We start from the raw sequence: 13,655 nt of genomic DNA, 5'->3' as shown, positions 1-13,655 counted from the left end.
AACTGGTGCCAAAAGGTTAAATGCTTTCAAGTATTCCCATATACATGAGCCATTAATTTGGTACATAAGGAGCAACAACTCAAATTAGTTTTGCAGTCAGTCCTGTACTACATACACTTCTGCAAATCTTTATTCGAACTGATAATTGATTATGAGAATAAACAAATATTTTGAAAGCAAAATGTCCGTTTATCAGTAGGATTGGTCAGTGTCAGCAGTTGATTTTAAGTGTGAGAAAGCAGACATATGGATACTGGATACTTCTATCTTCCTCAGAATAAGCTGTCATTAAACTGTAAGCCATAATTTTGGACTTAATATATTAAGATGATCATAAATGAAATAAATAAAGGAAAGAAATATGCTACAGATACTTCTTACATTAAACGGTGAAATTACACTCACAATCCATAGCCATCAGCTTAAAACCTGAGTATAGATAATATTCTTCCAAACTTCTCATTCACTAGAGCTCCGATTTGGTATGTATCATCAGAAGCCCACATTTTGAAACTTTTTGATAAACACAGGCAGATGGAGTCCAGCAAGCTCTGCCTTTGGACGTCTGGTACAGTTTTGATTGGCAGAAGATGCTGAACAGTTTATGAGCAATGCATTTCCAGAAACTCCACTTTTATGCAAATGCCCTGGCTGCAGTAACATGAAGAAGGCTGTCAGAGAAGGACTGGTAGCAATGGAGGGTCAGGCTGCCTTTAAAACAAAGCTCTTGGCCTGCACACCAGCCATCTTCAGAGAACTGCTGATAAGCAGAAGTGCGGTGTGTGCCAATGTGTATGTCACTGGAACAGCTCTTCCTTTATAGAAATTGGGTAAATGAAAAGTGGTTCCTCCTTACTTTTGGGCTAACTGTACTCTAGAGGAAATAATTGAGCCTTGTTCCCTGGAGTTCTTTGTCCATTTCTGACTAGCTACTCTGTGTTTTCTCTGTGGCACTGCCTCTGTTTCTTCAGGATGTATGAATGGTTCTAGAGTCCATTTATGATAAATACCAAATTTAATATTTTTCTATTTTTGCTAATTTTTAAATGAACACCTGGTATATTTCATATTATCATTTTACTGTTACTTCTTAGACCTGCAGATCTGTGCATTGATACTGTATACTCTTGTGATTTATCTTTAGCCTTTATTCCTACTTGTTAGCTCATTTTCTGAACAGCCTAGAAGGATTAAATACCAAATAATAAATGTGTGTGCATGAGTATCCATATTTACCTCTATGTGTGCATGTCTGTGTTTGTACGTAATCTGTGATGCCATATTGCAACAGTGTGTTGATTCATTATATATAGCTATAACCCTTAATATTCCACTTAGAGAAGATGACTCTACCATGTTAGGTCCAGCATAATCATCTAAAGAAATATTATTCACATTCAGTGGTAATTTGTTGCAATTTCCACACTTTTTGTTTAAATTAAATCGGTTTATGGATTTTATTTGAGCCTGGTTTTGATTTTTTTCTATCCATAGCATAACTCTAAGAAGACTTTTCAGAGAGTTGCTGGAATAAGTCTGAATTATTGAGAGACAAACTGTAATAGCTTGTGAATTTGAATGTAGGCATAATATCTTGCAGTTGTTGCATTTTCCCTGCACGATTACTTTACAGTTTTCAACTAATTTATTATCACACAAAGTAGGACATGTGAAATAGTTTCATGTGGGAATCATGGGGTTTTCCTGCGGTCCCAAAATACTGTGTCAGAACCCTGAGTCAGGAGCTGTTCATTCCTAGTATGGCCCTCTGCACTATGCAGTGCAGCACATTCCTGAACTTCTGACTGCTGAGCTTTTAAACAGTTGAGTTGTGACACTTCTGTAGCAGAAGAAAGCAGGATCAGAGGGTGAAAGTTTACCAGAGTTATACCAATGTAACTATTTCTGCCTACAGTGTTGATGACAGAACTCCCTACCTGGCCCTGGGAGCAGTGAGGAACATCTCACTTAACATTTTCATCTCCAACACTGGTGACGATGCCTATGACACGAATGTTTTCTTCAATTTTTCTGGAGAGCTCTTCTTCATCAAAATGTGGCAAAAGGTAAGAAAGGCTAATCTCACTGCAAGCAAGTCTCTTAACTTTAAGCCAATTTAATTACAAATTAAGGATGGACTAAAGGACGGCCTAGTCCACACCGCTGAGACATTTGGAAGTTGGTTTTGGTTATGGCTAGACTTTAATTCCTTTCAGGTTCTTTAATGGAAGATTAATTCTTTTATGGATTGGGAGTGTATAGATTACACCTTCTGTATTTCTGTAGAAGACACATGCCTTTTATTTGTGGTGCACTAATGAAAAAGGAAAACAGTTTGTTTGAAGTATTAAGAGGTAGAGGGAAACTGGTCGGAAACTGATAAAGTACCAAATGCTACTGGAAATACAAAGTGTAACTTTTGTTTGAGTGCCACACTGCACCCAGCAGTCCTGGTTATCTCTTGATATGGGCTTCTAGACTTTCTCCGTATTGAAATCAAGATACAAAGCTTGTTCTTTGCTCAAATACTGGTGTAACTTTGGGTTGTGGCCTGGGCACATCACTAGATCCAAGAGGTCAAGAGTGCTTTTAATTTCATCCACATGGAGTCAGGTGAATATTTTGAGTTTAAGTCTCTTTTCATTTAGATCGAAATACTTGGATGTTTTCATTAACAGGAGTTCATTTAGAAATAAAGGTGTTGTAATGAATCAAGGTTTTGTGCAAACTGATGACTGTGAAAGCTTTTTGGTGTGAGTGACAATAATTGCCCAAAATGAGAGCTGTGTGATTGTGACATTCTCTGTTTGTTCCTGCTTTTCACCGTTATTTGTCTCTCCTCTAGAGCTTTGCTTTGCAAACCATGAGAGCAATATTAACAACAGTAAAACAACTATTGCAAAGTTCAAGATTAACTTGGTCCACTGAACCAATGAAATTTTGCCATTGTTTGTCATGTTTTATGATAGGTTTAAATTATTATAAACCTCTTAAATTAACTCATTGCATAATAAAACCCATAATTTTTAATGCATGTTAATTCTCCTAGTGTTCTGTTTTGACTGAACAGTTGCAAGCATCAGTCAGTTGTCTTTTTACTATAAACTTTTTTTTTCAGACATTATGTGCTGCAAGCGTGCAATTTATTAGGAGGGAAAAGGCAGGGGATAAATTAGAAATGCCTATGCCAATGTACAACTTCTCCATAGTGAAAGTTTTCTGGGAAGACTTTCAGGGTCTGGCCCAGTTCTCATTGACGTCAGTAGAGGGTTTCCATTCCTTTCCACTAGAAAAGAAACAAAGCTTGATTCCTGTTCTTTTAAACATTGTTGTCATCCTTTTTCTTTTTTACATATTTTACACATACCAAGTAACTGGAATGCTAATTACCTTCATCATTTTCCTTGGCCAACACTGTGAGGAAAGAAGCTGATGTGTTGTTTCCAGTGATATTTTACATTCAGCTTAGGTCTATAGAAGACTTGAAAACATCTGTACTGAGTCCTGCACAGAAGGAGCAGTTTCTGGAAGCAGCTAACATTCTAGTATTATCTCACTACTCAGTGTATTTTCTCCTAAGAGAAGTTGGTATTTCTTTAAAAAAGTACTTCAATACATCTTCCTCAGGTCTTGCAAATAGCATCAAAGTATAGTCTGCTATTATTCCTGCTGCACCAATGTTCTTAGGATTAATTTCGTAGGGTTTGAGGGTTTTTTATTTCATTATTTCAGTAACAGTTTTGGAAAACCCAAGTTAAAGGATTATGTTAGGCTATTTTCCTTTGTCTCATTCAGCTTTTGCTTTTGGTCAATATACCATTGGCCTCATAATTTTTTCAAGTGAGAAACTGGATGATGACCTCATAGTCTCAGTTATAGTGTTGTCTTTTCCCTAAGCTCTTTGTGGGTTTTTTTTGGGTAAAATATCAGTTTCCATGTCTTGCAACCTACTCCCATCCTTTGACATCTATGCAGATTTTGTTCCTTGTTGAATATTGTCCAAGCAAAAATCCAGAACATTAAGCCAGAATAAAAAAGACAGCACCTAGAGTTTTTCCTTAGTGGAGCAATTTTGGAATCAAAAGAGCTTTGTGTAGTAGGAAGCATTGAGTATCATTTGCCTTTTAATAAATAGCACTGAAGTGAAATTGAATGAGATCTTTCATGTAGTTGCTTGATTGTTTCTCTGCAAGGTGACTCTAAAAATGATGATCGTGTAGTAGGCTTTTTTAACCTGTCTCTGGAGTCTGTTCAAGATGTTGTGAGTTCCCTGTGTGTTTTTCCTATTACTCCACTAGGGACATCTGTAGTGAATCCAGAGCAGTTTTGTTTCTTTCTGTGGATTGGTTACAATGAGACCTGCTGCTATTTTTCAACAGAGTTCCTGAGACAAAATGCCACATCTTGTGTTTGAAAAGCAGTGGGGTAGCCTAGTTCAGGGGTGATGATGGTACTGTTCCCTGAAGAGTCTGAGTAAGTTAGCCCCTCTTCCCTTCCTGAAGATTGAGATTTCATGAGACTTTGTAAATAGAGACACCACCTAAAGATCAGTTGTCCACTGGAATAATTTCACCAGGGAAGTGGTGGATTCCCCAGTGCTGGACGCTTTTAAGATTCAGCTGGACAGGGTGCTGGGCCATCTTGTTTATACTGTGCTTTTCCCTGAAAGAAAGGTTGGACCAGGTGGTATTTGAGGTCCCTTCCAACCTGATATTCCAGGCTTTGCTGTGTCTTTGCAAGTAGGAAAAGCATTTGTTGATTGATATTTAGGAGCCTCCACCTGTTCCACTATCTCATTTTTTCCTATTATGCTGCAGCCAGTCCTCTCCATTTCATGGATGAAACCTGAGAAAAGGGTTACTTTTGAAATATGTGTTCTTTAAAAAAAATAGAAAGCAAGAAAGACACTTCACCTGCGTGCTTAGATTTCTTCTTTACTGTGTTGGCAAAGAAATCTTGGTCCCCTCTTCTGTGTAAAGTAGATTTTAAAATACTTTTTTTCATCTGAAAATTTATTCTTCCTAATTTTAATTCAGCTTTAGGAAACCATTCTATTTAAGAGTCCAATACAACTTTAACAGAGCTGATACAACTTTCTTATCAAAGAATGCAGTGTTGCAGTGTGCTGAGTCTGGAAAAAGAATACAAAGCTGTTGCTAATAATTTCTGGAATTACCTCCTGGCTTGTGTTGTTTTGCTGAAGTGTATGTCAGCAATAGGCACTTTGCTAACCATTGTTAGCTGCTGCTCAGTGCAGAGGGATATTTCCAGTACAGTTGCAGAAATAGCATTGTAAGCTTGCTGGCAGTGGCAGTAAATGTGTAGGGCAGAGCCTTGTCTCTGTTAAATGAGCTCAGCTATGGTATGAAATATTATAGCAATAGTATAAACCCAGCATGTTTACCATAGTAACAGTAAAAGAGTGATAATGTATAACATTAATCTCTCCCTGTTCTGCAAGGGCTGATAGGAATCACTCAGCTAACTCAGCATTGGTTTTGGAGACAGTAGGTCAGGAGATTCCATTGCTGAACGTCATTCCCTGATGTAGATTGTTCCTACATTTCAGACATCCTTCCAGTATCCAAAGCCAACTGTGTGTAAAATTCCTGCTGCTTCTCACAACAGCTTTTGCCAAGCAACAGGTGAGTGAAGTTGGCAGGACCAGACCAGAGCAGGGTTAACAGTGAGGTTGTGGTTTCTTTGGATGCAGTAGTTGCCCATGATTCCTTTGTGAGCTAATACCCAAAACACTGCTGTGGAGTGTGAATATTGCTGATAACCAAAGTCATGCTGCTTATGGGCTCTGGGTTTTACTTCTGATGAATAATGTAATAGTCTCTATGTTACCAGGGAGGTCATACAGTTTGGGTAAGAACTCACTCTTCTTCCTCACTCTCAGAGCTCTTGCTGGCATCTCTTGACTAGGATTGCCCAGGAGGGCTGCAGATGAAGGCAGAGTTTAACTTTTTCCAAATTGGAATTCTCTTGCTCCATATTCCCACACTGATCAAACTTAGTCCCAGAGTCTTAAGTCTGGCATGGAGAAGATAGGACACAAAAACCAAAGATACATGCTCCCTTTTGGGCCACTGGAAGAAAATTTAGGTCCAGGGTATTCGTTATCTCTGTTTGTCTAGCAGTTGCTGCCCCTTTGGGTTGATGCCTTTTTCTGAGCCCTAAAATCATGGTTAGGTGATAAAATGCAGCTAACTTTTTAAAGGATCCCCTCAAGTGCACAAGATACTGAAATGTGCTGAAGATACCCCCATGACATAGAGTACAGTTTTATAAGTTTAGCAATTTAGCATAATTGACAAGAATTCCTATTGTAAATCAAAGACGACTATGATGAAGGGGAGAGAGAATGCTACATCTGACTCCATCATCAGAAGGCTAATGAATTACTTTACTACACTATACTATGTACATTGTATCTAAACTGAATCTGCCAGGCACTCACTCTTGCTCTCAACTGCACAGAACAGCACTCATCTCTCCTTCTCTCGTGACTGTCCTGTGACAGTCCCACACACACACTTCTTGGCTCTGATAGGCCAAGGGAACAAAACATCCTCACTTTGGGTAAACAATCTCCATATTGCATTCTACTTTAGTACAACACAGGCACAGCAAGTGAAATAAGAATTGTGTTTTCCTTCTTCTCTGCTTGTCTCACAGCTTCTCTCTGTTCAGAGGGTATGTGAATACCACAAACTCCCAGAGACACAAGTAATGAGGTAATTCCCCCTTTTGGTTCAATGCTCTTTCAAATCCCCCCTTCCTCATTAGTTGTTTATGGGAAAGCGGCGTTTGACCTTGGTTCTCAGGAGAAGCAAAAATAGGATTAGGGCCTAGGCATGTGTTTTGTCTTTCCATCTAACAGAGCAGGTAAAATATTAGCTATGAATCTATTTAGTTATACAATAATAGGCTATAGAGCTACAAGTATATGTGAAGAATATATAGAAGGCAATATCCGTTTGGCATCAGGATCCTCTGGCAAATGAGTTAACATGATCTGTCTCAATTCACATCCAACTTGTTAGCAGAACCCTTTTAAAGCTTGCTAGCAGAAATCTTTATTTTAATAAGTAAGTGTTCTGATATAATCCAGCTGATTTTGCATGTAGTATGTTCAACTAGCTCCTGTAAACCACTCCGACAGAGGATCAGAGGAGAGCATTGCCAAGTAGTGTGGAAGCTCTGACCCCTTGACCAAGTGCACCTGAAAGATTGCCCAAGTCATATATCACTTACATGAAGACATTTGAACCCTTTGCCAGGAAAGCAAAAGCTTTTATTGCCAGGTCTTGGGTATATGAGTAGTGTGACAGTAGCCATGCCAAATGTTGCCTCTCTGTGCAAATCCAATGGTCAGCTATTGCTCCAGAGTGGACCAAAATGTTTTGTATCCCTGGCATAAAATTGTCCACTTTCTTAACTGTGAAGAAAAAATATGGGCAGCTCAAGTTATCAGACTTCATTGTTTATTTTAATTTTCATTTTCTGTGAATGCTCAATGAAACCCACAACTTTTCTAGTTCCCTAGGGATAAGTAAAGAGCAGTGCTTTTTCAGGTCAGGGGCCATAAGTGTTATGTAATATACCCCTACTCACAGCAGGCAGGAATTGAAGGCTAGACTGTTGATCCAAACTTTCCACTTGGGATTCTTGTATCATCTTTGTATCATCAGGGAATGAGCATTGTAGATTTGGTTTATTCATGTAGTTAGTAGTAATTTGAGCCTTTTAAATTTTTCTCCTATACTATGATTTATCATGTAGATCTGAAAGATATTGATATTTGGGGCATATACGGGGTTTGTACATCTAGAGATATAAATAGATATATATAAATAATTTTTTATTACTTTATTTTTTCCCCAAAAAATTACCTGAATGAGTAGAATGAAAAATCCTCAAGTCTTTTGGGATAATTTTGATTGGAATAGGTTTAGAAGCTGTGATTTTACAAGACATTAAACTTGTTCTGCTCAGTGTTGGAAGAACCTGTGTGAGTTTGATTGTTACATACATTGAGAAGTTTTATGCTGATCATGTGGGGCTGTGCTTTGGGTTAAACAGTGTGGAAAGTGTTTGTCCTGGAAGTAGCTCATAATGATTTTTAATATGACTGTTTATCTTGGACATCTTTTCCGACTTTGATAAATCTATGATCACATATATATATATATATATATATATATATATAGTGGTTTTGAGGAAGATCCTGGGATGCTTTGTGTGGCTCAAATTTTTAAGGGAGGTTTTATGTGATTGCCTAGTTCTGCCCTTCTCACAGGTCTGCCAAGGGAATGATTTTCTAAAGGAAGAACATCTACGTGGATGAATATAGTCATGTGAGATGTACTTTTTGGAAGGATTTAGAAAGCAGTTTGTGCTATAGCAAAGACCATTTACAGTGAATCCACCTGCTGGTGTAGATCATCATACTGAAATGGTGTACCATGCAGTGCGGCATTTCTCCATGTCTGAGCATCAGCAAGGTCCTGATTTCCATCCAGATGAGGTTGGGAAAATGAGAGTCAAAGCAGTTAAGAGACTTCTTCAAGGAGGTGGAGAAGGGCTTCATGAGCCACAGGCAGTAGCTGTTCACCCTGTTTTAGTCTCTGAGTGGCCCATAGCTCACCAGCCAATCTGCTTCTCCCTGCACATTTTCAGGAGCTGCACAGAACTGGAAGCCCGCAGTACCAAGTCATGGGAGAGGTCTTTGGCAAAGAGATCTATCTGCCTCTGTTGTTGAGATCCAGCCACCCCTATCTAGACTATTATTTTGATAAACTGCATTACTAGGGGAAAGGTAAAAACCCTTCACAGAAGATAGAGCCCAGTATATAGTAAACTCAATATCCTTATCTTGGATATGCTTATTTAAAGGTTATACTGTCCCTATGGATCCCAAAGTTTACCAGTGAATTTCCTGTCCCAGTGTCTCACTTCATTAACTTGTTTTGCTCTTAAACTCAGTGGACAAAGACTTGCCAATGTTTGAGGTGAAAAATCTATGGGACAGGGTTCATCTCCTATGTTCTTAGGATGAGGCTTAAAATTGTCTGAACTTTGACATCCTTTGCAAAAGACCTAAATAAGAATTAATTTGCAGAGCTTTCAGTGTCTTTCATTACAGCAAGAAATAGGGAGTTATTTTTGTTGTTATTTGAAGCCTTAAGTTTTTTGAGTTTCTGGTATGAAAGGTCAGTTCTGTTTAGGCAGGAGTTTCTGTTGGTCACTTTTCTAACAGGCATCTGTGATGCTGTCAGAAGATAAACAACACACTTGGTGTAAAATCCAATAGGATTGTAAACAAATATGTATATCTATCCTTGCAGTATATATAAACATGTATATCATATGGATAATATGCATGTGTATATATATTTATACTTATTTGTGTTGCTTAGTCCTTTGGAATGTTGTAGTCATGGTCTTCTGTAGTGACTGGAAGTAGTGTCAGTTGTTCTCTTTCACCTAGTTGTTTAGTTTTCTCCTGTGAAGCTGATAAGATAAAACCCAAACCCTCTTTAATATTATTAAGCACAAGACATGATCATGTGCCATACTTCAGGTATAGCCTCTCTGAAGTCGATGTCAATGTTGCTGTAGAAAGACTAAAAAAACCAGCTACACAGTCAGAAACATGAGTAAGGTTGTGAAAAGTTTTTAGCTGAAAATCAAAGTGCTGCTTACAAAATCAGAAACTTTCCCGTCAATGGGTTTTATATCTGTCTTCCTTTTAGCAGAAGCAGGCATGTTAAACCCCATGTGAAGGTGGCCCGAAATCTAGTTTTGGTTTGTGCTTTTGGGGTTTTTTTGAGAGGGAGCTTCCTGGGGCATTTCATCAGAACCAGAGGCATTGAGCACAGCAGGGAGGAAGAGTGAGAAGCATTTCAGATGGCTTTGTTGCAGGCTCTGGGGCTGAGCAGGAGACTGCCTCTTCCTGTGGTCCTCCACCCAGGCAAGCTGCAGGGGATGCTGAGCCAGGCACATTCCTAGATGGCAGCGCTTTTGCAGCCTACCTTTGGGAGAAGGCCAGAAATCCTGTACTTGACTTCTGGCCATAGCAATCTACAGACACAGTGAATTCTACTTAGCAAGGGAAAAGGAGGAGTGCATTAAAAAACTGTTCTATTAAGTAATGTGGTACATCATAAAGCTTTACAAGTGATCTGCTAAACTTTTAGCTTAAAGAAAGGAAAATATATTTTAAATAAGTCTGTTTCAATATCCAAGTTCAGTAGGTAATGGGTTATACCTTTCCATTTCAGCATTATCCCTAGGTTTCAAGGTACTCACCATGTTAGAAGGATTTTTGGGTAAGATATCCTGATGCACACTGTCTCTGAGTTTCTGAAAGAGAAAGACCAAAATCCCCAAACCTGTGTGTGTTTCAGGGAGACATTTCCTGGGACTTCAGATCTGGCTTTGGTTGCTGGGGAATTTTATGTTGAGCTAAGAATTATAAATCCCAGGAAAATGTCCAGTGCCAAGCTCATTATCATTGTTATTACCTTAATGTTTTTCTTTACACTTGAAAATTACTACCAGTGAAGGATGGGAAGGACAGAAGGGTTGGGTAAGGCTTGATTTTATTGATTGTATTTCTTTGTTATGCATTTGAGTTTAGTGTATTTGAGTTTGGGGGGTGTGTTAAATTATTTGTAAGGGTTTTAGTTTACTTTTTCAAACTTTGTGTAATTGATGATACTTGAATTTATTTCCTGAACTCATTGTGAATCTAGGCATTTCATTATAACACTAAGAGTCAATAGCTGTGTTGCAGTTGTATACACCAATATTCATTATAACTGAAGCCTTATACACAGAAGTTCGTCTGCATGCTTTCACAAGTACCACTAGAAAAAATTATTGGCTAATTTGTTTGATTTCTGCCTTTTGTCTCCTGTTTTTAATTTTTGGAGCAGTATGTTTTAAAAATATGTTTTTGTTGTCAAATAAAAATGTGTATAACTATTGGATTTGCATGGTAGCAGGGAGGGCTATAGGAGTGTCTTCACAGAGAAGCTGCTGGATGTCAATGGACTCCACGACAGACCTGCTGCTGGTCGAGGCCAAGGCAGTCTGAGATGGTGGTAACACATCTGCGATAAGATATTTAAGCAGGAAAAATTTATCATGCAGAAGTAATTGTGGCCATAGAAGAGTGAGAACATGTGAGAGGAGCAACACTGCTCACCAAAGTGAGTGGACAAGGGGGGACAAGAAGTGCTCTAGATGCCAGAGCTGAGATTTTTCTGCAGCCTGTAATGCAGCCTGTGGTGAAGCAGCTGTTCCCCTGCAGCCCATGGAGGAGACCCACACTGGAGCAAGTGGATGCCCAAATGGCTGTGACCCCATAGGAAACTCATGCTTGTGTAGTCTTCTGCCAGGGATCTGCAGACCCATGGAGAAAGGAGCCCACACTAGAGCAGGACTTGTAACCCTGTGGAGTACCCATAATTGTAGCAGATGGTTTGAAGGACTGTACACAGTGGAAGGGACACATGCTGGAGCAGTTAGTGAAGAAATGTATCCCATGAAGGACTCATGTTGGAGAAGTTCATAGAGAATGTTCTCCTGTAGGAGGAATCCCATCCTGTAGCAGGAGAAGGACTTCTTTCCCTGAGCATAATGCCTTGATAGGCTACCTAGAACAGAGGTTAGACAGTGTTAAAGGATTAAAGAAGTTATTCATTAAAAAGGCCTTTGAAGGTTACACCTTGGGCAGTACAAGAGCCTGGCTGTGGCTACACCCAGGATGGATGACAGGTCACGTGTTTTCACACTTTTATAAGTTTTGGTTCATTTACATATTGTGGTTAATTGTCCAATTACAGCCTCAGGTTATGAAGTCCCATCCTCCCAGATTCCTCTACTCAATTTGCTGTTTATAGTTTTTGGGCCTGAAGCTGCAACAGTGTCTTTGGTTCTTGGGCTGGAGAAGGATTGTTTTGTCTAACTAAACTGTGAAGAGAACTTGCTAACACTTTATATGAAGTTCAGAGTTATATAATAATGCAGTACAGGATCTGGAAAATATGAAAGCTGTAACTTAAGGCCTGACCTTAACTCCCATTCCCCATCTCCCTGTGCTGCTTGGAGAGCAGGAGCTTGAGCCCAACAAGGAAGGAGGGGTAGAGAGAAGGTTTTTTTAAGATTTGTTTTATTCCTCATTATCCTTCTCCAACTCTGATTTATAATAAATTCAACTAACTTCCCCACTCAGTAATTTCCCCACAGTTGAGTATGTTTTGCTGGTGATGGTTATCAATGAGTGGTCTTTCCCAGTCCTTATTCAATACATGAACCTTATGTTGTATTTTCTCTCCCTTGCCCAGTTGAGGAGGGTAGTGATATAGTGTTTTTGGTGGGCACCTGGCATCCAGCCAGGATCAAACCACCAGTAATAATTAAAAAACAATATCTGTGTTAATAGTGCATGCAGCCACAATTTAACAGTGTGGAGTACATATGTGTGATATATGTATACATATATCTACATGTGAAGTGAGATGAGGGAAAGCTTACCCTAGAGCCCTTTCTTCTCCCAATGATTTCCTTGTCTCTGATTCTTCCCTAGGTTTGTGGAGAGCATGGACTCATACACACAAGAATACACTCTTGTTATTAAGCTTATCATCATAATCCTATGCACAGATAATGAGGGAATAATGAAAATTAAAAAAATACATGTTCATCCACATTTTCTTTAAATAAGGGTGTAATCAAATGCAATACACTTGACAGATTGCAACATCATAAATATTTTGGATATACATATCAGAGTATGAAGAATACAGGAACAGTGTATAATACTGTGCAATTTTTTTTCTTGATTCTTAAGTTTTATAGATAATTAGATTATGTCTGAACAGGCATTTAATCAAACAAAGTTTCTGCAGTTCTATAGAGAAAAGCCTTTTTGTGGGAATAGTACAATCTCAGTTACTTCTGAGTTTAGCTGAATGTGCGTCAGAGATACTTTGTTTGCTAGTTCTTATGACTGCTTTTTAAATATATCACTGTGGAGTCAAACTGATTTTTTCCTTAGTTTTCATTTTACTATGTTTTTGTATGTGGAACTTGGAGGACATGGTTTAGCACATAGAAGTTGCCTTATGCTTGGTATTATATTGGTGTATTTGCTAGCCAGTGCAATGCTTTTAAAAGGCATGTCTTCAAAGTTTCATGAACAAAGGTTTTGTCTTGATTGGCAAACAGATAGTACATTACTAAGTGATGATAAGATACTACCTTTTTGTCATGCTTCGGTTAATGTGGATCATGGATTTTTCCTGTTCTGTATGTAAATATGTATTTTTTTTTGGTGGTGAATTGTTGCACATCCAGTTGGTGGCCAGTCATTAGTGGTATTCCCCAGATCAGTGTCCTGTTCAGTGTGATGATCTGGATGAGGGAATTGAGTGCTGTTCTGGTTTGAAAACAAAACCAGTGAGAAACTCCAAGTCAGAAATACAATTTATTAGGAAAAGGGAAAAAAACTCAAAATACATGCAATAATACAAAAGACAAAACCACCAACAGAGTCAGAATACAACCCTGACACACTGCTAGTTAGAGTGATGGTAGCAGTCCAGATGAAATGGTCCTGTTGAAGTGGTGATTCTGTAGAA

The 13,655-nt window shown here is 38.7% G+C and overlaps 1 protein-coding gene across 1 annotated transcript in view; it reads left to right on the top strand.

Annotated features, from left to right (window-relative positions):
- Window positions 1–13,655, top strand: part of ITGA9 (integrin subunit alpha 9) — a 236,973-nt gene that overhangs the window by 143,643 nt on the left and 79,675 nt on the right. The window contains exon 18 of the mRNA XM_030233983.2: window positions 1,916–2,066. Within this exon, the coding sequence (XP_030089843.1) occupies window positions 1,916–2,066 (151 nt within the window). The remainder of the gene's footprint in view (window positions 1–1,915; window positions 2,067–13,655) is intronic.

This window comes from Serinus canaria, chromosome 2, assembly GCF_022539315.1.
Source record: "Serinus canaria isolate serCan28SL12 chromosome 2, serCan2020, whole genome shotgun sequence".
Classification (NCBI taxonomy): Eukaryota; Metazoa; Chordata; class Aves; order Passeriformes; family Fringillidae; genus Serinus; species Serinus canaria.
The sequence above is the reverse complement of the archived record's forward strand: the minus strand, read 5'-3'. Positions and strand labels throughout refer to the sequence as shown.